General features: G+C 41.1%; 1 protein-coding gene across 1 annotated transcript; it reads left to right on the top strand.

Moving 5' to 3' along the window:
• Positions 1-229: 229 nt before the first annotated feature.
• Positions 230-11,398, top strand: CLDN12 (claudin 12). The gene is made up of 3 exons (XM_079785897.1): positions 230-324; positions 2,051-2,140; positions 7,974-11,398. Exon 3 carries the CDS (start codon positions 8,007-8,009, stop codon positions 8,739-8,741), a length of 735 nt encoding a protein of 244 aa, XP_079642023.1. The 5' UTR covers positions 230-324; positions 2,051-2,140; positions 7,974-8,006; the 3' UTR covers positions 8,742-11,398.
• The last annotated feature ends 12,611 nt before the right edge of the window (positions 11,399-24,009 follow it).

The raw sequence follows: 24,009 nt of genomic DNA, 5'->3' as shown, positions 1-24,009 counted from the left end.
ATTTAAGTTTTTTATTTAAAAGAAATTTTTTTTAAGACTTATAACCCAAATCTGGAGGGAACTGAAGGTGCAAGAGGAATAGGGTAGATGCGAGAAAGGGCGGGGGAGGTGGCCTCAGGATGTCGCTGCGGCCGGCGCCTCAGTGGATTCTGGGAATTGTAGTCTCCCAGGGCACTCCTGGTAAGGGCTTCGGGAGAACCTGAGCAGGCTCCCAGAAGCCTCCGGGGCGCTCGCCGGGAACGCACTTCCTGGGACGCTGCGAGGGAGATTCTTTGCGAGGCTCTTCGGTGTGGGCGAGTGAGATGCCTTGGATGTGAGACACAGGTAGGTGTGAAGAAGGGTCCGATTCCTGGGTCTTTTGCATATGTGGTTGAGGATTTTGTGTAAAGTTGGGAGTAACTTAGGGAATCAGGGACATTGAAAAATGTTGACCACATTTGTGGGCATGAAAATTGAGCGAGGAGAGGTATTTGATAAAGCTTTCAGCATGTATTTCGTACCCGGGAGTATGGGGAGGTCGGGGTGTCTTGCGGGAGCAGGCGGTGCTCCGAGCGTCGGCACGGTGCTATTTTTGCCTCCCCAGCTGCTGATGGTTGTGTAATGATGACCTGCTCGCGGCGCGAGCCCACTCGCGGTTGCGGGGATGGGCTTGTGCCGAGAGCGGTTCCGTCGTCGCTGCTGCGGTCTCCCCATTGGCTCTAGGAAGCTTTTTTTCTTGGCTTCTCTTTCTGCCAGCTCCGGTGCTCCTCGGGGCGCAGCTCGGAGGGAGCGAAAGGTGGCGGGCCCTAAGTTCTGTCCCAGCCCAGGCGTGGTGACCGCCCTTAACATAATTGCTCAGGGATCCCAGCGTGTGCTTTTTATTGTAAAATTATCTCCCTTGACGTCGGAGTGAGCAATTATTCTTGCTACCAACTCAAGAAACATACATTTAGAAAATAAAAATAATTTGATTGAAATCCCTTCTGTGCAGACTGCGTGGGACAACATTCTATGTAATGATCACAATCGGGCTAGTGATAAACTCTTACTTAATTCGGGAAGTTACCGGGCGTTTACAAGTTTTCATCCTTACCCTACCTATTGAGATAAATAGTATTTGAAAAAGAAATTGCTGATGCTTAAGAAAGATACATGGAAACATTTCAATGGCAGGTTGAGCCGTTGGTGGAACTGTAAACCCAAAAAAAGTGTTCTAATTGCAGATTTTAGGAAGCACAGTGCAGATCAGCTTTGCCTAGTTTTGTCATCAGTAGCCATTAAAAAGGCATAAAAGAGCCCTGACTGGTTTGGCTCAGTGGATAGAGCGTCAGCCTGCGGACTGAAGGGTCCCAGGTTTGATTCCAGTCAAGGGCATGTACCTTGGTTGCGGGCACATCCCTCGTGGGGGGTTTGCAGGAGGCAGCTGATCGATGTTTCTAAATCTCTATCCTTCTCCCTTCCTCTCTGTAAAAAAAAATCGATAAAATATATATTTTTAAAAAGGCATAAAAGAAACATAGCTTATTTTTTATTTTTATTGATATCAGAGGGGGAGAGAGATGGAAACATCAATGAAGAGAGGATAATATTGATTGGCTGCCTCCTGCGCACTCCCCAATCTCTTAACCCAGGCCTGTGCCCTGGCTGGGAATGACCTGGTTCAGAAGTTGATGCTCAACCCTGAGCCATGCAGGTCGGGCATAATGAATTTCATATACTTTCCAGACAACTAACTGCACAGTATTTCCTCAGCCCTCTTTATTCTTTCACCATAGTTATGAAAATGATCTCTAAAAATTTATCAAATGTTGATAGTTGATTGCCATGACAGTAAAGTGATTTTCACCCTTATTTCTCCTGTCTTCACAGAATTAATTTTTCTTCTGTATGTTACATATGTGTGAGTTTAAGAATAAACTGCCTTTAAAAAAAACTTACTGCCCACCTTTTTTGATACAACATTTCATTGGTTTTAGATGATTGCTAATTGTTTTTCCTAATTCCATGGGAATCCAATTGAGTTTTTAAAAGATATTGTATTAATTTGGGGCATTTTTTCCTATTTCTTTAGGCCAAGATCATTTCTACTCTTTGTTCAGATGTGCATATATTTCTTCTAAATTGATTAAAATTGTTTTAGAACTATCAAGTACCTCAAAGAGTAAGTACATTCTTTGATTACATTTCTCTTCTTTTTGCTACCATATATCAGATGACATTTTTCTCTTGTTCAACAAAATATAGGATAGACCTCTCTTGTGAGTGCAATGATTGATAAACTACAAGTTTCTAAGAAAACCCAAATTAGTAGAAAGGACTACAACTGTTACCATCAAGAATTAATGTAGCCCTAACCGGTCTGGCTCAGTGGATAAAGCGTCGGCCTGCGGACTGAAGGGTCCCAGGTTCGATTCCAGTCAAGGGCATTTACCTTGGTTGCGGGGATATCGATGTTTCTGACTCACTATCCCTCTCCCTTCCTCTCTGTAAAAAAAAAATCAATAAAATATATATTTTTTTAAAAAGAATTAATGTAGCTGCTGTTACGTGTTCTCATATAGCTATTCCTTAGACTTGTCCCTGAGAAAATATTAATATGTAGTAATGGGTCTGAATTTCTAGAGCTCTTAGCTATCTTTGGTAACTTTTTATTGTGTACCAAATTTTATTCATCTTCGCTGAAAGTCATTGTGGAACAGATAGTCGAATAACAAATATGAAGTGGTTGTTTTGAAACAATCCTTATTTGATTTGGTCAGTACTCCAAAGAGAATGCTCTGTCATTATTGTTATATGGCTACAATAATCTGTGGATGTTTGCTGATAGTTTGGAAGGAAAGTATGTTCCTAGCTAAATAAAGTAAGTAATCATTGCAAACTTAAATTGCTGACCATATTCTTTTTTACAAAGGGCTTTACTCTTCATGATCTTGCAACTACCTTGGGGGACATTTTACCTCAGATGAGTATTTGAGGTTCAAAGGACATAGATATCTTGTCCAGTTTGTAGACAATGGGAGCTTTTGATTGGTATTTGGGTCTTTGATCCCTTAGGCTACAATGCCAAGCTGCCTCTCAGATGGAAACAACAAGCCCGAGTGTGTGTGTGTGTGTGTGTGTGTGTGTATATGTGTGTGTGTGTGTGTGTGTGTGTGTGTGTGTGTATGTTTCCATATCCATCCTAGCTCAAGGCTGTCTCCCAGCTAGTGTTCATGCGTGAGTCTCAGATTTGTTAAAGTGTGTTCTTAGCTTTACATATTTTCCACAATCCCTAATTAGGGCTTTTCATATGGCAAAAAGAGGTTTATTTCCCCCCATTGCTATTTTAAAAAGAAAATATTAAATACAAATATAATAAATTATTTAGCTTTGATAAGTAAACATTAATTTGATATATTAACCACTCTTAATGAAGAGGGGTATATCCAATGTGTAACATACCTATTAAGTTGAAAACATAAACAACACACACAGTCATCATTCACTGACTCCCAAACCACTGTATAACTTAATCAGTGTTGCCAAGCTTAGATATTTATAGGAGCATAGTTTGTATGTAAATACCTGGGAATGGTCTCCTTTTTCTTGAGAAGTTTCTAGGGGAAGAAAATGAACTTTTGTTTTTAAAAAAATGAGAGAGACTTTACCAATAAAGAGTGGAAAGCAGAGACATGTCTAGAAGCAGCTTGTAGGCTTCAGAACACAGGATATGAATGAGTGGGGTTGTTGTTAATAGAGCAAATTCATAATTTCTCTCTGCATCCTGACCATACTCAGATGGACCTTTCATTTGTTTGTTTGTTCATTCATGTAACAATAATTGAGTGCTTTCTATGAGCCAGTGTTGGACACAGTGAATAAAACAGAAGGCTCTCTGTCCTCCTGGAATTCACAGTCTGTTGGGAAAGATAAATACTGAACAAGGAATTAATAAGCACAGTTGCTTATTAAAGAAAATGCACAAAGGTGCTTCCAGAGCATCTGACCAGGGGCATGGGGAAGATTAAAGATAAGGGAGGGAGGCCAGGAAACTAAGCAAAGAATAGGATGAGATTAAGGAAGCTCTAGGAGACAGAATAGCATGAGGAAAGGACCTTAGCCAAATTAAAAAGTGGAAAATTTGAGAAGTGAAAAGAAAAGCAGTATAGCTATATAGACGATAAAAAGATAGTGTGTAAGGTGGGAGAGTGACACTGAAGGAGATTGAGAATTTGGCAGGAACCAGATGGTGGGATTTGAAAACTTAAAAATTTTATTCTGAGTGAAACAGGAAGTAACTGAATGGTAGGAAATGTAGTGAAATGATCTGATTTGCATTTGAAAAAAATTATTCTTGATTCAAAATTAGTTGGTGCACAGCACAAAAGTGGGGGTCTTTTTACCCTCAGTACAAAGAAATCTTCACCCGAGAGTCAGCATTATCTTTCCATTTTAAATCACTAAACACATTCCTTCTCCCAACTATCTCTGTAAAGTGTTACTTCATCCCTCTAGTGGGGTATACATCAAATCATATGTATGTGGAGTTAAGAATGGCATAAAAGGTAAAGTGGCCAAAGAACGGTACAAAGAGCAAGGACAGTAATTCCAGCACTGAGGTTGAAATTCAGCTAAAGAATTGAGCTTAATGGTATTTTCCCTCTGCAAAATGCTGTATCCTTGTTGGCTTTGTACATAGGACTTTTAGGTAATCTCTATGATCTTAGCTAAGAATGCTTCAGCAAAAGCAAGTTCAGGGGACTGGTATATCACTTGTATTGATTTGATGCAGAATACATTTGAACACACTTTATACTGAAATAAATACTGACGCACCTCTCTTCATTAGTGTCATTTGATAGTCTGTACACTAAGAAATACAGGAATTTATTTATTAATCATAAACTCGTTCTTCCTGACCTTGTTTCTCATTCCATTTGCATTGTAGGAACCAGTGGTACAGGGCAATATGGAGGAATCTCAGTTAACATTGATACTCCAAGTATCTGAACCCTACCTCTGAAAGCAAGGAATTATGATTGGGTTAGGACTCTGACTAGGTCAGTGGTTGGCAAACTCATTAGTTAACAGAGCCAAATATCAACAGTACAACAATTGAAATTTCTTTTGAGAGCCAAATTTTTTAAACTTCTTCTAATGCCACTTCTTCAAAATAGACTCGCCCAGGCCGTGGTATTTTGTGGAAGAGCCACACTCAAGGGGCCAAAGAGCCGCATGTGGCTCGCGAGCCGCGGTTTGCCGACCACTGGACTAGGTTATCTGAAGGAGTTCTAAAGCTTTGAAAGAAACAGAGGGATCCTTTTTCTTACGACTTCACAACTTTGATCAAATCATCATTGTCTTTCATTGCTCAGTCTTTTCCCAACCCTAGATAATACATTTTTATAAACATGTACCTTATTGGTTCACTTTACTTAATACCTAACAATAATCGCTTGGTATGTAGTAATCATGCAACTGATTCACTATCAGTATTTTGAGTTCTTATAAAACAGCATATTCTTTCCCTCAAGTCTGTTAACACCTTGGGGCAATGTCCAGATCTTAGTGGCCGCAGTGTTCTTCCAGGGCTAACACTGCTTTGCATATGCTAGATACTCCGTAAATACCCGTTCAGTGAATGATTGCTTTGCAATGGCTACTTCCTTGTTCAATTCTGCATTATTGATAGCCTACCTTTGTGGGTACTATGGTCTTGGAACAGGGCCCAGTACTCTTTTCTTTAAATATTCCTCGAATGATTTGTGCCAGGCACTATGCAAGCTGCTTACAGTGTGTCGGGGAGACCTGTGAATGAGCAAAAACCAACAGGAAGCTGAATTCTGGAGCTTGACATTAGTGTTATCGAATGGGAAAGAAAGATTTTGTCCATCTGGTGTTGGCAGATCTAAACATTTGACACCAAGAATTGTAGTGGAGAAATACTGGCTGTTTTATTGTGAATGGTGCCACCCAGGAGAATGGGAATTTAATGCCAAAAAGTTCGAACTCCCCAATAGCGTGTAGGTTACAGATTATATAGGGCAAAATCACAAGGCACCCTGGGTTAACATTGGTCGGCAAACTCATTAGTCAACATGGGCAAACCATGGCTCCCGAGGGTTAGGAGGTTCGGGATTGTGCTGGGAGCTGATTGGTTGGAAGTGAGCTAAGGGTAATAAACCACTTTGTGAGGTCTTGAGGACAGGTTTGTACTGGTGTCCTTTTATCTGGTTCTTAGGAAAGTAGCCAGGAGGGTCGTTCCATCTTAGGACGCAGGAGGAGCTGCAATATAACTTAGGTCAAGATGTTATCTTTAGCCTGCTGGAGGTCCGGGCCCTGTGAAAAGGCTAGGTCTCTGAGGGCTGAATAAATATATATATGAGAGAGATGGTTTCTAGAGGTAGGATTTACACCTAAATTTACTCAAAGACATAATGACCCCTGATTTCATTAGTCTAGTCACCTTTTCCTGTATAAATATTCTCAAACCTGCACCAGAGTTTCCATTGCTGGACCAAGGTGGTTGTTTGCTAAATTTAGTCAAGACAGTTTTCCCCCCAAGTTTGCATGAAAAAACTAAGGACTATTAATTCCTTTGTTTTGATTCATCCATAGCATTTTCTTAAACAATTGCTACTTCCGGTAATATTGACCAAAAGCAACATGATAAACAAGTAGTAAACTAATATTAATGGAGAAACTTGGAACTAATTATGTTTAACTTGAGGACTTTAAAAAATGGTCACTAGTGCTTAAGCTCTGACTTACATTGTATACTTCTATGTGTGTATAGGTATGTGTACACACCTATATTTTCTGCTACTAAAATTATTCCTAGATTGCATGATTAGATTAAATATACATTGTTTTCTACAAAGCATTGGGCTTTCCATTTGAACACATTTAGTCAAGTCTTAACCCAGTTTCATAGCATTTTGGTCATGCTCTTCTTTCTGACCCCTGAACTTCTGAAATGTTACTTCATCATCTCAGCAAATCATATTTGACTCAAAAGGATGATGGATTCTCTAAACCTGTACTGTATACAGAAGTAAGAATATTCTCAACCTTTTTGCTTTGCCATGATCTGACTAAAAGAAGTAAATGTGCTGCCTTATTAAAGTCGTCTGTTCTGTTGCCTGTTAGGGGACATGGTAGAAGGCAGAGAGAACATATTTGAGTGGTGTTTGGAGAGTGAGTTTCAAACTTTTCAACTGCTCTGGTATGCCAGGCATTGAGCTGGTCACCGAGAAGTAATTAACGTTTGCCTCACACTTAGAATGTGCCAGACGTGTTTTTAAGCTCTTGACATTATATTAACTCATTAAATACTTAGAACAATTCTGTGGGATAGGCTCTGTTATTCACATTTTACAGATGAGAAAAAATGAGGCACAGAGAAGTTTGTAGCTGACCCCAGGTCACTCGGCTAGTAAGTGTGGAGGTGGGGATGAGAACCCAAGCAGTCCGCCTCCTCATCTGCCCCCAACCACTCCGCTGTCCTGTAGTGCTTCTTTCCCTACACCTTTGACTTTTATGACCCACCTTCACCTCTGCTGTGTGCTGGACTCATTTCACATTTGCCTGAGCATTTGCGACTGAATCTGTGGTATTTGTAGGTGATGGTTGCTGAGTGCCTGACCCTATATATTTGAGTGCCTGGCGCATGAAAATACTTAAAATGTGTATGTTGAATGATTATTGACAACCAAGAGAATTTCAGATGTGATGTTAAGAGAATTTGAAATTAATTTGGTTGTTCCTGTGATTCGCTATGAAGAAAGTACTCATGTCTGAAGACTTTAGTTGCTACATGACCCAGTGGGTGTGTGCACCTATGCTCTGAGGTCTCACGCACAGGTATTTCTAAACATGTTTCGTACATGTAGAGGCTACAGGGACAGAATTCCCTCTTCTCAGTGACATCATTAGTTATGTTGCCAATCAGCCCCACCTTTTCTCCTCTGCTCTTGTTGTCCCCTCATGATTTGTCCTCTGTGTGTCACCCCTAGTCTGACCGGCAGTACTGCGCCAGCCGGCCTGCCATGGGCTGTCGGGACGTCCATGCAGCCACAGTGCTCTCCTTCCTGTGTGGCATCGCCTCGGTAGCAGGCCTCTTTGCGGGGACTCTGCTTCCCAACTGGAGGAAATTGCGACTGATCACATTCAACAGAAATGAGAAGAACCTGACGGTTTACACAGGCCTGTGGGTGAAGTGTGCCCGATACGACGGGAGCAGTGACTGCCTGATGTACGACACTACCTGGTACTCATCAGTTGACCAGCTGGACCTGCGGGTCCTCCAGTTTGCCCTGCCCCTCAGCATCCTGATCGCAATGGGTGCTCTGCTGCTCTGCCTGATTGGAATGTGTAACACGGCTTTCAGGTCCTCGGTGCCCAACATCAAACTGGCCAAGTGTCTGGTCAATAGTGCAGGCTGCCACCTGGTGGCCGGGCTGCTGTTTTTCCTGGCAGGTACTGTGAGCCTCTCCCCATCCATCTGGGTCTTCTTTTACAACACCCATCTGAACAGGAAGTTCGAGCCAGTCTTTACATTTGACTATGCAGTGTATGTCACAATCGCTAGTGCTGGGGGTCTGTTTATGACTTCCCTTCTACTGTTTATTTGGTATTGTGCATGCAAATCTTTGCCTTCTCCTTTCTGGCAACCACTGTACTCCCATCCTCCCAGTATGCACACTTACTCACAGCCCTATTCAGCACGCTCCCGCCTCTCTGCCATTGAAATCGACATTCCAGTAGTTTCACACAACACCTAATGGAGAGATAGTTGTTAAAGAAAACTTTTAGCCTCACATTTCCCTTGTACAAGGAGCTGTTTGGACCAATATACATTTTCCTTTGTTTCTGACCAGTCTATGAAACCAAATTTGTATGTCCTAGTAGAATGAAGTGCTGCTAGTTTTATGAAAAGTACACTATTTTAAATGTGAATCGTTCTTTTATCTTGCTCCTTATCTAGGAGGATTTTTAAACTCTATATTGATATCTGATCAGTAATTCATGGAAAGGACCCATGTCTCAATTGAGGTGATTTAGAGCAACATGGCAGTGTAAAAAATGATGGCTAAGAGAAGCTGTTGTATGTGATCTTTACAAATATTTCAGAATGTGTCTTGTCCTGTTTCTATAATACCTTAAGCCAGTAAAAAAAAAAAAAAAAGGCAATTTCAAATATAAGAAATTTCTTCAGGTAATGGTAATTAAGATCTTTACAGTAGTCAGACTACCAGCTCAAGGCTGTGACTTTCCTTAGTTCTCTCTTGGGGCTAATTGCATTGGATAGAGTTCGGTATTTTGAAGATTACTTTCTTTTGTGAGTTCCTTACCTTCTACCTCATGCCAATGTTTAAAAAATATATATATTTTAAGTGATATCAGAGAAAATAAGCCAAACATTTTAAGTATCTATTAGTATGGACAACATTTAACAATTTTAAGAGTTAATGATTCTATAAATTATATTCTTGAAGTTAAAATGTGCCATGAGATGGAGTGGTGCTTCCTTTGAGGCAGAAAACCCTTGTTTTACAGGTATCACCCACCAGGTGGTACTCATGCCCATAAATAATCTCTTAGTGACTAAGAGGAAGAAAATACAGAGGCCCAAGTGGTTTGTTCTCTTTTAGGCAGTGGCAGGGTACAAGCATCTGCTCTTCAGTGACAAACGTCAGAGATTCACTGTCATGACTACCTTTTGAGTGATGGGTGAAGTAAAGTATAGCTTCACCATGCCCACATTCACTCTTGAATCAGTTCCTGCCCTCATCACCGAGTACTCCCTTGAACATATGTCTTTGCCCAACTCTTTAGTAGGTGCTCTAGAGCAGCAGTTGCCAACTTTCGGACCTCACGGACAACCAGTGGTCCGCGGACCATCGGTTGGCAACCGCTGCTCTGGAGGATACATGAAAAGTAGGAGACCTTGTCCCATTCACTAAGAAATTTTGATGGAGAAGGTCAAACTAGTATCTGACAATTAGGGAACAGTCTGACTTCATTGATAGCTCGTCTTAACTCCTCAATCATTGATCCAGGAATATGTTGCAACCAGAGACATGGCTTTCTGCTTGACAAGCTTATTGTGTAGTGCCAGCAATATTCTGGAACCTAGAAATTCAATTCATTGGATCCCTTAGAGCACCTCCCTTAGCCTAGACACTGTAATAACACTATGTAAGATTCATGAGAACGGGCAAAAGCAGTAGAGAAATTAAATGTTTACTTTTCACCTCTGAAAGTGTGGTGGTGATGTATTAGAGAAGAGGGAGTATTTAAAATCTCTTTGAATGGGCTAACATTTAGATGAAACCATGTTAACAGTGGGACGAATGCTTAGAAATTCAGGGATATTGGGTCTTGACCCTTGTGAATTTGAGCTGCTTAATTGGTGTAATTTACTACACATCAGTACTGTGTTCATAAGGATTTTGTTCTATTAACCATTAACCATTACTGGACTGTTTTAACATTCCACAAACAGCTAGTTGCATGGTAAACAGATTTGTATGCCTCTTTGCAAACCTGTGTATGATTCTGGTACTTCTGTGGATGTGAGTGGTACTTTTTCCCCCCTAATTCCAACACTAGTTTCTGTATATATAGCAGTAAATCCAGGTCTGTAATTTCTAAATGCCACCAGGAGAAAGCATGGGTTTTTAGTTACAGCTCCTGATTTCCTCCAGTTCTATTCCTTTTAACTCTTCTGAGATTGAGCTAAGTCTTGATCATTCGAAGACAATGGCAGGTAGAATTTTGAGATTAATATTAATTTCCCCCTTTGCTAATTAATTTCAGTCCCCTCACTAACTTTCTCCAGAAGTGTCAAGAATTCCACCATCCCCCTGTTCTTTGTATAAACAATGTTAAAGAAAAGTAGACTCAGCCAGTTTTTAGTCCAGGGGATCATAAATATAAACAAGAGGAAACCTTTTCCTACGAGAATCATTTGGATTCTTTTCATAATTTGTAGCCTTAAATCAGTATTTATTGTAGATTCACTAGACAAAAGAAACAGCTGTTTCCCTTTTTGTCTTTAATATTTCAGATTTGCTCTCAGTAGCTATTCTTCAAAGCCATCAAAGGAAAGCAAGTATTTACGATTCTCTTTTGTAATTTTGAGCACTCATCAGGCCATCATTATGAGGGGGGATCTTTTTTGTTGTTAAAAGCTATTAATGTTAAGGGCCTTTTACAGCAGCCAGCTTGAAAAGCAACCTTAAATGTGGTATGATGCACCAGATTTGGTTTATCCAGCCATGAGTGGAAAGAACCCTAAGTTTACTTTACTTGTAAATATTCACTGTAATAGACAATTTGTTTGCTGTAAGCTGCAATGTAAAACCTCGATAAAACTGTACTGTACTTCTTGATGTTATTAAAAGATGTATTTTTACAAATTTCTGTTTCTAGCCTCATTTTCCTCAATGCTTTAAGGTAAAATATTTTGAGAAATGTTTTTTCAAATATATGCAAATTTAAAAAGACAGCCCCATTTAAAGCTGTGTGGAATAGGAAAACTGGATTTATTATTTTAGAAGCATCAAGACCCTTTATCCATTTTTAAGAGTAGTCCTAGGAGTTTACTGGATTGTTTAACATTCCATGAAAAAAGCAGATTTGCCTCATCAATGGGGTTACCTAATGGACTGTGATTTTAGAGACCGGGAGTTAGCAAATGGTTAAATAGAAGGACCTTTCCTTACTCTGCGGAACTTGAGGTCACCAGAAGAACTGGTCCTGACAGGTAAATCACCTTAAATTTTCTGAAACCTGGAATGGCTTTTAGTGTTTTGGATTACAGTCTCCTGGGATAGTTCTCACATGTACTCCTCACTGAGCCCACGGGGCCTTAGATGGAGAGCCATTTGTTGCACTGGAAACCAAAGCTGCTTCAGGCTGGGCGTCCTGGCTGATGATGCTAACACACCACAATGCAGTCTGCCCCTCAGCTGGGCAGACTCACTGAGGGTGACTCAATGCTGGAGAATCCTTTTGTGCTGATTCACCAACCAGTAGTGAGAATTATAGATTACTTGCAACCACTATCCAAGACCAGTTTTTAAAAATACACCCTTGGAGAGAAGACTGCTTCTAGTCCTGGCTAGGAAAGTACAAGATGAGCCCAACACATCATGTTCTTCCAGAAAGTGAGGAAATGCTTGAGGAATGATGGGGCCTCATCAAGTTACAGAGGATCCAGTCTGAAAAGGTCCTCACTGGCCAAATCTGGGAAATCGGAGCATCAAAATAAATAATAGTGGCCCAGCCGACATGGCTCAGTGGTTGAGCGCCGACCTATGAACCAGGAGATCGTGGTTCGATTCCTCGGTCAGGCCACATGCCAGGATTGGGGGCTCAATCCCCAGTTGGGGGTGTGCAGGAGGCAGCCGATCAATGATTCCCTCTCATTATTGATGTTACTATCTCTCCCTTTCCCTTCCTCTCTGAAATCAATAAAAATATATTTAAAAAAAATAAAAAAATAGTAATGGGGTATAACCCATTGAATAAAGCAAAAATGCACTTGTACATGCTGCTACAAGTAAGTAGAGAGGAAAGAAAAGCTGTGTATTGCAGTAAAATACTGCCTCGGCCCAGGAAGGATCTGTGTCCGTGCATAGCGTGCAGAGCCCTTTAATCCTCTCTGCACGAAGTTGGAACTTGGAAAGAAAAAGCACAAAACTATAGCTGCCCCAATATTCATATCCAATTAATAGGGAATTTGGGCTTGTTTGTTGTATTTTGCTTGGAAATACGCCATTTTAGACTGCCCTGTAAACAAATTATTCAGCAAATTTTGGGAGAGAAAGTGAGACAGTGAATGAGGAAAGGAGAGAGTTTTTGTCTGAAAAAACTCCATATTTTGTCTGGAAAAAACACAGTGTGACTAAGTCCTGTTAGCAGGAGGCTAGTAATCATGATTTTGAAAGGTCTTTGTTCACTAAAATCCTCTGTAGAATAACAGAGTATTTGTTCAAGACAGAGTTTTGCTTTATAGGAATAGATAGCAGCTTTTCATTAAGAGAAAAGGCATTATCGATAACTTTAACTGCATTATATCTAGTGGCTTCACTCCCAAGATTCACACCCATCAGTAAGATGATTCCGTTATATTTTAACATAATTTTTCCTCTACCCCCATGTCGCTTTTCTTGCCTTCACCCTCAAGGTAATCCTGTCTGGAAGGTCCGGTGGGGATTTTAGCACCAGGAGACTCCGGCAGGGAGTGGGAAGGCCCAGGTCTGGGGTGAGCAGGAAGCCCACCTCGCCCCTTACTGGCCATGTGAGGGAGGGCTTCGGCTCAACTGGTCCCATGTGTTTCCACCCTGCTCACCTGCTCCTGGCCACAGGAGCCAGGCGGTACTGGCCAATTGTGCCCCTCTTTCCAACTCCCTGTTCAGTGACATCAGTAGCTTGAAATTGGCCCTCGTGGAAGTATTTATGCCACAGAAATTGGCAAATGCTACAAGTTAGAATCTGTTTCTTTCTCTCCTTTCTTTCTGTCCCTTTCCTTTTCCCCTTCCTCCCTTTAGTTTGGAGAGCTGTTGGTTAAACATTTACCACCACGCACTATTGCTCAGGTAAGATTAATTTGCTGATGTCCTAAGAGTTCGATTAAAACACATAAATAAGGCACTTTAGAAGCCCAGAAGAATTTATTTCTCTAGGCGGGACTTGTTTACCTATGTGACTTTCTCCTTCAGCTCACAACATGTAAACTCCCTTTAGCAGTTTCACAAAAACACGAACCATTTTTCTGCCTGTGGGATTTTTTATTGGTTGTTCCTCTGTCCACATACTAGCAGCTCTTTCCCTCAGGTCCCGTGGGCCTTCTGGAGCACAGTCTCTAAAGTAGTATCCAACAATATTCCCCAAAACACAACTAATTTCCTAATGCCCTCTGTGTTTCATTGTTCTGCGTAGCATTTATCATTGTCAGTGACCATAAAATTTTGCTCATTTGTTTAAATGGTCTATGTTCATTAAAATGTAAGCAGCATAAGGGCAGGTATTTTTGTCTGATATGCTCACTGCTGCATGTCCAGTGTTGGAATAGTGCTTGGCATATCGTAGAGACCCATAAATGTTTGTTAAATAAGTGATTAAATTTGCTGAGCTTCAGGTTAGTTGGTGAGGAAATTAGGAATCATATTGAGTGCTGAGAGCGGTGATAAAGGGACTCTGTCTCCAGTATTGCTCCATCTCCCTCCCTACCACCAGTCCATCCTGTAGACAAGCAACAGAATGAACCTAATAAAGTGCAAATATGGCCTAGTTTCTCTCCTACTTAAAGTAATTCAGCAACCACATCCCAGAACAGACTCTAAGCTCTTTAAGTCTGAATGGAAGGTATTGTGCAGTAGTACACACAGGAGCACATCAAAGAATGTACAGCCAGGAAAAGCAAACTGCTTGGCCTAGCACGGTGACGCAAGAGTCATCTAGAAGGAAGTTTTTCTCACTGTGCCTATAGCTGATAAGATTTGTAGCAATTATTGACACTAACAATATCTCACAAGTCGAATGTAACAAAGAATACAAATTTAATAATAGGAAATATCCCTTTTCAAGGACCACTAGATTGGTCACATTCCTTATTCAAAAAATGTCTACTTCCTTTATGATAGAGTGACATGATGAATGTAATACCTAGCCTTTTAGATGCCCTCAGTGATCCTTGTCTACTGGTATTCATACCCTGGGTGGTTCCATCCTGTGAGCAAGGCTGCCCTATGTTACCAGTGAGATTTTGCAGAAATGGTAGTGTGTGACTTCTGAGGTTATTGGTCGTAAAAGACATTGTAGCTTCTGCCTTTCTCTCTTGGATCACGTGCTTTGGGGGAAGCTAGCTGCCATGTTGTGAAGACAGGCCCAGCACCATGGTTATCACAGGAGGAATGGAGGCCTCCTGCCAGCAGCCAGTATCAGTTTGCCAGCCATGTACATGGGGAAGACATGTGGGAAGCAGATTTCCTCAGCCCCATTCAGTCCTTCTGATGACTGCAGCCTGAGTGAGGGACCCCAATCAGAATCACCAGCTAAGCTGTCCCAACTTCCTGACCCACACAAACTGTAGAAATAATGCTTATTGCTGTTTTAAGGTGCCAGTTTTAGGGTGATTTGTTATATAGCAATAGATGACTAATATATAGAGCTAAAGCAAATGCAGGGGATCAATTTTGAGGAATATTTGTTTTTATGCTATCAAGAGGTGTGAGCTTTCGTTGCTCCATATCATCAAAAAAACTCCATAATATCAGATTCCCTTGGAAAGTGCTGAATATTTATTGCCAATGTCTGATAAAACAGCCTAATCTGAAGCATGTACGTTGGGGGTGGGAGGTGAGAAAGATCTGAGCTTAGATTAGGAGCAGAGTTCTCTCTATTTTGGTTAGGTTGTGAGTGACTTCCGATGTGATCAGAGAAATAAACTGAAGAATAAACATACATGTGATAGAAGTTAAATACCCTTACAGTCAAACAAATCTCATATTCATCATAGTTATGTTATATGGTTACCAGGAATAAATAAACCATAACTATAAAAAACACATCCTTTATTTTTATCCATCTGATTATTTCTGGGGTCAGTCCTGCGGGAAGAAAATAAAACTGATGTTTCCTAGGCAGGAGAGGAAATAGTTGATTCCAAGACTCATTAGGCAGTCAAGTTGGCAAAGCAATGCCTCCCTCTACTAAAAAAACGTTTGGGACAGGGAAGCTGAATCATGTTGACATTTCACTACAGTGAAGGTAATAAGATTCTTTTGCTAACACTTGGGCTGAAAAGGGGCCAAACGAGGTGGTTTAAGCTCCCGGAGGGGAGAGGCGTAAGGACACTGAGCTCCTTGGTCGGGGCACAAAGGAGATTCATAGAAGAAAATGTGACCCACGTGGACATGGCACAGCAATGGGCAGCACCAGCTTCTCCCCCTCTGTCCAGGCTGCCTCTCTCCGCCCAGCCTGTCCAGCTTGTCAGGTGCTAAGGTGGAGAAAGCCGTGGATGCTGAGGGAGCGTAGGGAGAGACCAGTACGCTTTCCCAGGGAGAACCACGATGCCTGTGGAACTAAGCTAGCTTTGGCAGGGAGCAGAGCAGTAAAGGAGAAGGTCCCAACACCTCGTGGTAAAAGAAGTGTCCGTAGTTCAGCTCAAGTCAAGTGAAATCCTGTGTCCTTAGAAGTGATACCATGAAGGAATGATGGGCAAAAATTCACTTTATTCAGAGAACTAAAGTATATGTCAAGGAAGTAAGGGACTCAAACTTTGAAGATGCCAAAAGAGAAAAATAGCAAAGAAAAAAATCACCTTATTTACTTAAAAATCCTGTTATTGTCAGTCACATATCAAAAGACTGGCAGCCTCTTTTTCTGGGTTTGTATATTTGTTTTTGTTTCTACAGATGCCTGAGTTTTTTGTTAGAAGCAAAGTCACTCAGACTGCCAAGGGAATTAGCAATGCTTCCACAGGGGCACAGGCTGGAATCATACCGTGGACAGACAGGAAGCCCCCCCTCCGCCCCCTTCTCCCTCTTCCCCCTGGATCTGTGCCTGTTGATGGAATTGTGACGTCAGGGCAGGACTGGCTTCATGGGCATGCGACCTGCGCAGTCACACAAGGCCCTGTGCCCAGAAGGCTCCTGCTCTTGGTTTAACATTCAGTGGTCACTCTCTGGAAGTTCTTACTGTTTGAACAAAGGGGCCTGTATTTTCACTTTGTTCTGGACTCCACAAACTATGTAGCTGCATACGGGCCCTCGGGGGAAGGCAGTATGCCAGCTGGAGGCACGCAGTTGTGATTCTATCCAAGTTGCCTCTTACTTGCTATGCAGTGGGAAAAGTACTTCCATTTCCATCTGCTGCAAGGACAGTGCCATCTACCCCCAGAGTCATTATTGTGAGAATTAGATGTTTTTGTGAAGAAAGGCAGATAGAGCACCTAATCCAGCAAGCCTGGCTTCACTATGCTTATTATTCATAAGTCCAGATATCAGATTCCCAATTATATTACTGCTGGTCATAAAAGTAAGTATCTTTAGAATAACAAATCTCTGTTTTTGCTTTACATCTTACAGACAGCTATGGATTTATGTCGAGACTGCTGTCACTTTTGCCAAGATCCTCATGACTTAGTATTTCTGTTGGAGCTGTTAGGACACACTAAGGAAATTAGCAACCCTCGTAAGTATTAGCTACTTCATGTAGAGTAGCTCTGCTCTCCCTGATTCCAGAAACAAAGAGGTCAGTGTGAGTTTCCCTGATTCTTCAAGGTCATAGGAATATAACTAGAATATAGGGTGGCCTTTCTGATGACCCGGGACAAAGGATTTCTTCACTGTTACCACTATCAAAGCAGCCAAGCCTTTTTCTGGTTGGAGTGGATATAAATTTGAAACTTAGGAGGTGACCAAACAAATAGCCATGTGTTTTAAGCCAGCCTCAAGATAGCTACAATAAGGGAAACATCCTTCCTTGTTCATTACTTTGAAAGGAAGGGTGATATTAAAGTACCGATGGACTAAACCCAAACCAGGGAGAGGACAGGGAGCTAAGATAGGTCCTGACATTATAGAGGACTGAGATGATGTACCTCAAACCAACACGTATAGATCGTGTCTAAATACGGCCGAGTGTCACTATTCACAGTAGTTATGTTCTATTAGGTCACTGTGAGCCCTGGATTAGTGAATACCGAACCTCTTGAAACCTCTGCTGACATTTCCATCAATTGATCAATACATAGCCTTGTTTTATGTGTTTTCCTGTTTAATATACCTTAATATGTATATATGTATATGTGTGTGTGTGTGTGTGTGTGTGTGTGTATATATATATATATATATATATATCCTACCTAATAATAGACAAATATGCAAATTGACCATACCTCCGCTACACCCAAGCCATGCCCACCAGCCAATCGGGGCGAGTATGCAAATAAAACGAACCAAGATGGCTACAGCCACCGAGAACAAGGTTTCCCAGGCAACAGAGGGAAACAAGCTTTCCGCCTGCCCTTGACAGGCCTAAGCCTCCACTCAAGCTACAAAGTTTCAACTATAGAAGGTAAACAAATTCAAACAGAATGGCAGCAGCCACGGAGCTGGAGAGACCAGGCCAGGGCTGCCTGCGGTAACGGAGAAAGCAAAGCTTTCCTCACACCCTGGCCGGGCTCAGGCCTCTGCTTAAGGCTACAAAGTTTCAATTATAGAAGGTGAATTAACTCAAACAGAAATGGCTGCCAGTGGAGCATGCAGGAGGCTTGGCTCCGCTCCAGGCTACAAAGTTTCAATTGTAGAAGGAAAATAAATTCCAGATACCAGTGCCAGGGGGCGTGGCTGGCCTGCAAACCACCACAGGCCCCTTGCTCAGGCTGCCCCATGCCCCAAGGGAACCCCCACCCTTATCTGGGACACCCTTCAGGGCAAACCAGCTGGCCCCCACTCCTGCACCAGGCCTCTATCCTATCTAATAAAAGAGTAATATGCAGATTGACCACCACTCCAACATACAATATGTCTGCCCCCATGTGGTCAAAGATCCTGCCCCCATGTGAACACAAGATGGCCACCACAAGATGGCCAGCAGGGGAGGGCAGTTGGGAGGCACCCAGCCTGCAAGGGAGGGAAGTTGGAGGCGATCAACCCTGCAGGGGAGGGCAGATAGGGGTGACCTGGCCGGCAGAGGAGGGAAGTTGGGGGCAAACAGGCTGGCAGGGGAGCAATTAGGCATCAATCAGGCTGGCAGGCAGAAGCAGTTAGGGGCAATCAGGAAGGCAGGCAGTCAAGCAGTTGGGAGCCAGCAGTCCTGGATTGTGAGAGGGATAACCGACTGCCCATTTAGGCCCGATCCCACTGGGATCGGGCCTAAATGGGCAGTCGGATATCCCTCGAGGGGTCCCAGATTGGAGAGGGTACAGGCTGGGCTGAGGGACACCCCCCCCTCCGTGCACGAATTTCGTGCACTGGGCTTCTAGTATATATATAAATTGATATTAAACTCATGGCCAACAGCACTCATGGCTGAACAAACTTGTCTAACACATGTGTTTTCTAAATAAGGCACACCAAAGCTTTCTTGCATTTAACACTGTTCAGCACTTTAGCACGTTGCTTTAAGGTCCTTTTAAGCAACAAAATCACCAACAAAAAGCCAAAGATGTGAAAAGCGTGGCGTTACATTGATCACGAAAAGGACACTGTTGACAGTAGGAGAGCTGAAACAAGAAGGCTTGGCATGGCCTTGTTTGACCTCAGCTGGGAACATGCACGATGATCCCTTCCAATTTTTGCTGTTCTGAACAAGCACACAAATAACCATGAAAGCCCATGACGATTGACTGTGGGGTAACACATAAAATTTTAGTGAGTAGGTGAATTTACAATAACGGAATCCACCAATAATGAGTCAATTGTATATGGAAGTTGAGAGCTAGCAATCCCCTTGAAGAGAAAACAAATCCAGAGGGTTGGTTAAGAGATGCATACCGATGTGAGATCCGGCCATCTCTCTCATCTCCTTTTGGAAGAGGAAGCAGCAGGGAGTGCAATGGATGTGGAGTCAGGAGAGCTTAGGTGTTCCGGGTCTTGTCTTACCAGCTGGGCAACTTTGGGTAGGCATCTGAAACTCCCCATTCCTGTTTCTCAGTTCCTTCCTCTGTATGTTGAGACTAACATCCTCCGTGCAATGGATTTTTCTTTAAGTTCTGTTTACTATCACCTAATGTTGGGGCAGAGAATGAAGAAGGTGAAGCAGGTGGCATATTGTGTATCAGAAGTTTCCTTTGTAGGTGGTTTGTCTCCCCAGAAAAATCAAAAGCCAAGTCCAGGCAAAGGTTTGGATTTGGATTAAGTATGTTTCCAAGCAAAATGCATTACAAATCCAAGGAAACTAAGTATAACTATGAGCATTTTCTGAATAAATTGGCTTTCCTTAATAAGATAAAGCAATTGAGCCAATATTTTTAAGATCTAGTGCCCTTCAACTAGGATTTTAGAGGGGAATATGGAAATGAGAATTAACACTTAATTCATGATGTAACAGCCTTGAGTGATGGGCCCAGTGAAAACTTGGCTCACTCATGAACAGGACTTGGGACAGGTGGAGGAGACGCTACAGAAGTCCCAAGCCCTGGGTGATGGTTGCACAACATTAGGAATGTACTCAATGACACAGAACCATACACTTAACATGGTTAAGATGGTAAATGTTATGTATATTTTACTACAATTGTAAAAACTGAGAAGAAGAAAAAAAGCAAGTGCTGGGCTGGACTTGGCTGGGCTGGAGTTTGCTGATTTCTGCCCTATTTGGTCATCATGGATGCATTCCACGTAGGAGACTCCTAGTATGTAAGAGTGAAGGGTCTTTGTTTTCATAGTTCTCTAGCAAAATGATTAAAAAAAAAATTGAAGAAAGAAAAGAACCCAGGCTGTGGCCAGTTTAGAGCTACTGCACTGTTCTTCCATCGTGTTAGGGTAAAGGTGCAGGAAATATGGAATATGCCATGGGCCTGGAAGAGGCATTTCTGTTTTGTCAGTTATAGCCCTGTCCACCCGAAGGAGACACAGAGCTATGCGTGGGTTCTCCTCTAAGGCAAAGGGGAGGAAGGACAGGGGACTGGACACTGATGTCATTTTTAGCTTTAGGATATTTGTCCACAAGCTCCACAGGTAGATTTACTCCCTCTTTTTGAAGTGCCTATGGTTAGAGATATATTTACTTTAGTTGAACCTATAGATTAGGCTAGAAAAAATTGATGAGGGTGTTAGTATTTTTTATATCAATGCAAAAAAAGTAATTCTTCAGGAGAAGTTCAAGTAAGTATATAAATCTGCTTTGGTATGCATGTACCATGAACAGAAGGCATTAGGAATTGACAAGTATCCTTGGCTACATATACATACAAATATCACTTTAATATAATCCCTTTCAAGTGAAAGGTATTTAAAAAGCAGCTTCATCTTCAGGTTTGATATTCCATATTCTGTTTTGCCAAGATGAGGTCTTCTCAGTCCTTTATATTATGATGATTTTATTTTATACTTGATATGAAACTAAATTCATGAGCAGCTATTTCTAAAAGTTATCACCCAATACTATTGATTTGCTTTTGTTTAATTTGCATCTCCTGCTTCTTTTTTTCATGAAGAATTTCTTCTTTTAAGACCAAACATTTCTTTAGCCCCATGTCTACATATCATTCTTATATTTAGAACTCCTTAATCCAAACTAAATGGATACTATTTGCCTTAGTAATTAGTTTATGAGTATAGAAATAAGTACATTATATGTTTTTAAAATATATGTGTGCCTCTATTTTTTAGGTCAACATAAAGTATGCAGCTTAGCATAAGAGCACTAGGAAATACCTGTGTCAATATGCTAAGTTGAACGTTGTCTAAGGTGTTAGGTTTCCCAATGTAATTACACTTCTCAGTAGTAAGATCACATTGAGTTGTGTCTTCTAGCTTAAAGGGTGATAGAGTGGACATGCAGAGCCCAGGCTAAGAGCCATCTCATTCTCCTCTGCTGTCACCGCATCCCATTTTTTAACTAGGCAAAAGCTGACGAATCTTTAAAACCACTCAGCAATAAGTGCTTGAAGGGTCACTGCATGCAGAGGTGTTTCACACTTGACATTCTACTCCTAAAGATTGGAAACTGTTAAATTCCTCAAACTTAATCTTCAGCAGTAAAATTTGAGGTGTTATAAGTGCTAGAGGTGAGATTCTTTGATACCTGAGTTTCTCCTGGGAACTCCTATATCATATATGGCTTACCTAATTTCAGTGAATTTTAGGCTAACGCCTTGTAAAAGCATGTAAAAACTCACTGAGATGTCTTTATGAAAAATACTGTTTTAATTTATCTTTATTGTTGAAAGTATTACAAATATGCTCCCTTTCCCTCCATTGTCTGTGTCCATGAGTTATGCATATAAGTTTTTTGGTTAATCTCTTCCCACCTCACCCCGCCTTCCTTCTGAGATTGTTTTTTTAGAGATAATTTGAAGATCACTTTGTGAAATGGTCTTTTGTAAAATACTTTGTGATTTAGAAAATAGTTCTTGTTTCAGCATTGCCCTGGGTGGCATGTATAAGCACCAATTATTCTAAAATAACAGACTATATATATATTAAATGGAAAAATTCTCTACAGTCTTCTAGTTCAATTGATCTGCTGGCTATAGCTTTATTTGTGCGGAACAATTATGACATCTAGTGGTTACTCTAAGTAATTCCAAGGAATAGTTTTGCATGCTATGTTTCTGTCTTAAGTTCATTTAAATAGGAGAACTTGACATTCAAACAATACTGTAACAAATATCTCTTTACATAATTAGATGGGATAAAGACAAAGTGGTGGAATTTCTGAGTGGAAGGATATGTATATAAAATGTTGATAATGCCAATTCACTCTTTGAAGAAGGTTGCACCAATTTCCACTTCCTCTGTGATTGAGAGCAATCCTTCACATCATCCCAACAATGAATATTACCAAACACATTCCTTTTTGTTTTAATTTTCACTTCTTTATGAATGGGGAAATTAATATTCTATGGATTTTTTTCTTTTGTTTTTTTTCTTTTGTATATTTAGCCACTTGTATTTTTTAATGTTTTATTTATTTACTAGAGGCCTGGTGCATGGATTTGTGCACCAGTGGGGTCCCTCAGCCTGGCCTGCAGGGATTGGGCCGAAACTGGCTCTCTGATATCCCCCGAGGGGTTCCCGGATTGCGAGAGGATGCAGGCCAGGCCGAGGGACCCCACGGGTGCACTATCGAGGCTGAGGAGGGACCACCTGAGGGCTCTAAGGCATGTCTGGCCCATCTCACCCAGTCCTGATCGGCCAGACCCCAGCAGTGAGCTAACCTACAGGTCAGAGCGTCTGCCCCCTGGTGGTCAGTGCACATCATAGCGACTGGTCAAAAGGTCGAACAAACAGTTGGACACTTAGCATATTAGGCTTTTATTATATAGGATATTGTTGACACTATTACAGATGTTCCTATCCCCTCGCCTCTTTACCCACCTCCACCCAGTTCCCCCTTCCCCCTCTGGCCATCACCACACTGTTGTCTGTGCCTGTGGGCTATACATATATGTTCTTTGGCTAATCTCTTCACCTTCTTTCATCCAGTCCTCCCCACCCCTGTCCCCTCTGACAGCTGTCAGTCTGTTCCATATATCCACGCCTCTGGTTATATTTTGTTCATCAGTTTATTTTGTTCATTAGATTCCACATATAAGTGAGATTATATGGTATTTGTCTTTCTCTGATTTACCCACTTCTATTTCTTTATCAGTGAGCCAACCCACATCTTTATTCCATTTTGCAAAATTTACTGGTTTTGAGCATTTTTTTGTTGGAGGTTTTTATATAATAAGGAAATTAGTCATTTTTACATCCTTTCCATTGAAAATATTTCTCCTAGTTTGTCATTTGTTTATACTTTGTGATTGTTTTCTGCTTTGTAACATTTTTAATTTTTCTGAAGTCAAGAATATCAGTTTTTCCTTTATAATTTTAGTCTTTATGTCATATTTAAAATGGGATATTGGTGAGATAAGCGAAACTTTACTTTTATCTCAATACAATTCTGTATTATTTGAACATATTACTATGAGCATGTATTACTTATGTTCCAAAAATTATTTTAAAGGATTATTTAATAACATGGGAAGATATTTAGTATCTGTAGTAAACAGAAAGAGCAAGTTATAAAACAATAAGAAAAATATGATCCCACTTTAGAAAAATAAAAGAATATCTATGCAAAGAAAAAAGACTGGATGGATATACTACACCAAACTGTTAACAATGATCTTAGAGCTTAAGGATTTGGGTAACTTTTATTGTTTTCTTTTGTATTGATCTCTATTTTCTAAACCCTCTAAAAATGGACATATATTACTTTTGTGGTTATACAAAGTCAAAAAAATTATATCAGAGTGGATTAATTCCTGTGTATAAATCTTTGTAAGAAACTTTACCTCTAATTTCCTGTAGCTTATGTTTTACT

This window comes from Cnephaeus nilssonii, assembly GCF_951640355.1.
Source record: "Cnephaeus nilssonii genome assembly, chromosome: 12".
Lineage (NCBI taxonomy): Eukaryota > Metazoa > Chordata > Mammalia > Chiroptera > Vespertilionidae > Cnephaeus > Cnephaeus nilssonii.
This window is presented reverse-complemented; position numbering and strand designations above follow the sequence as displayed.

What these genes read in the sequence shown, in the direction of transcription:
- CLDN12 (XM_079785897.1), top strand. Translation starts at nt 8,007, where the DNA reads ATGGGCTGTCGGGACGTCCATGCAGCCACAGTGCTCTCCTTCCTGTGT.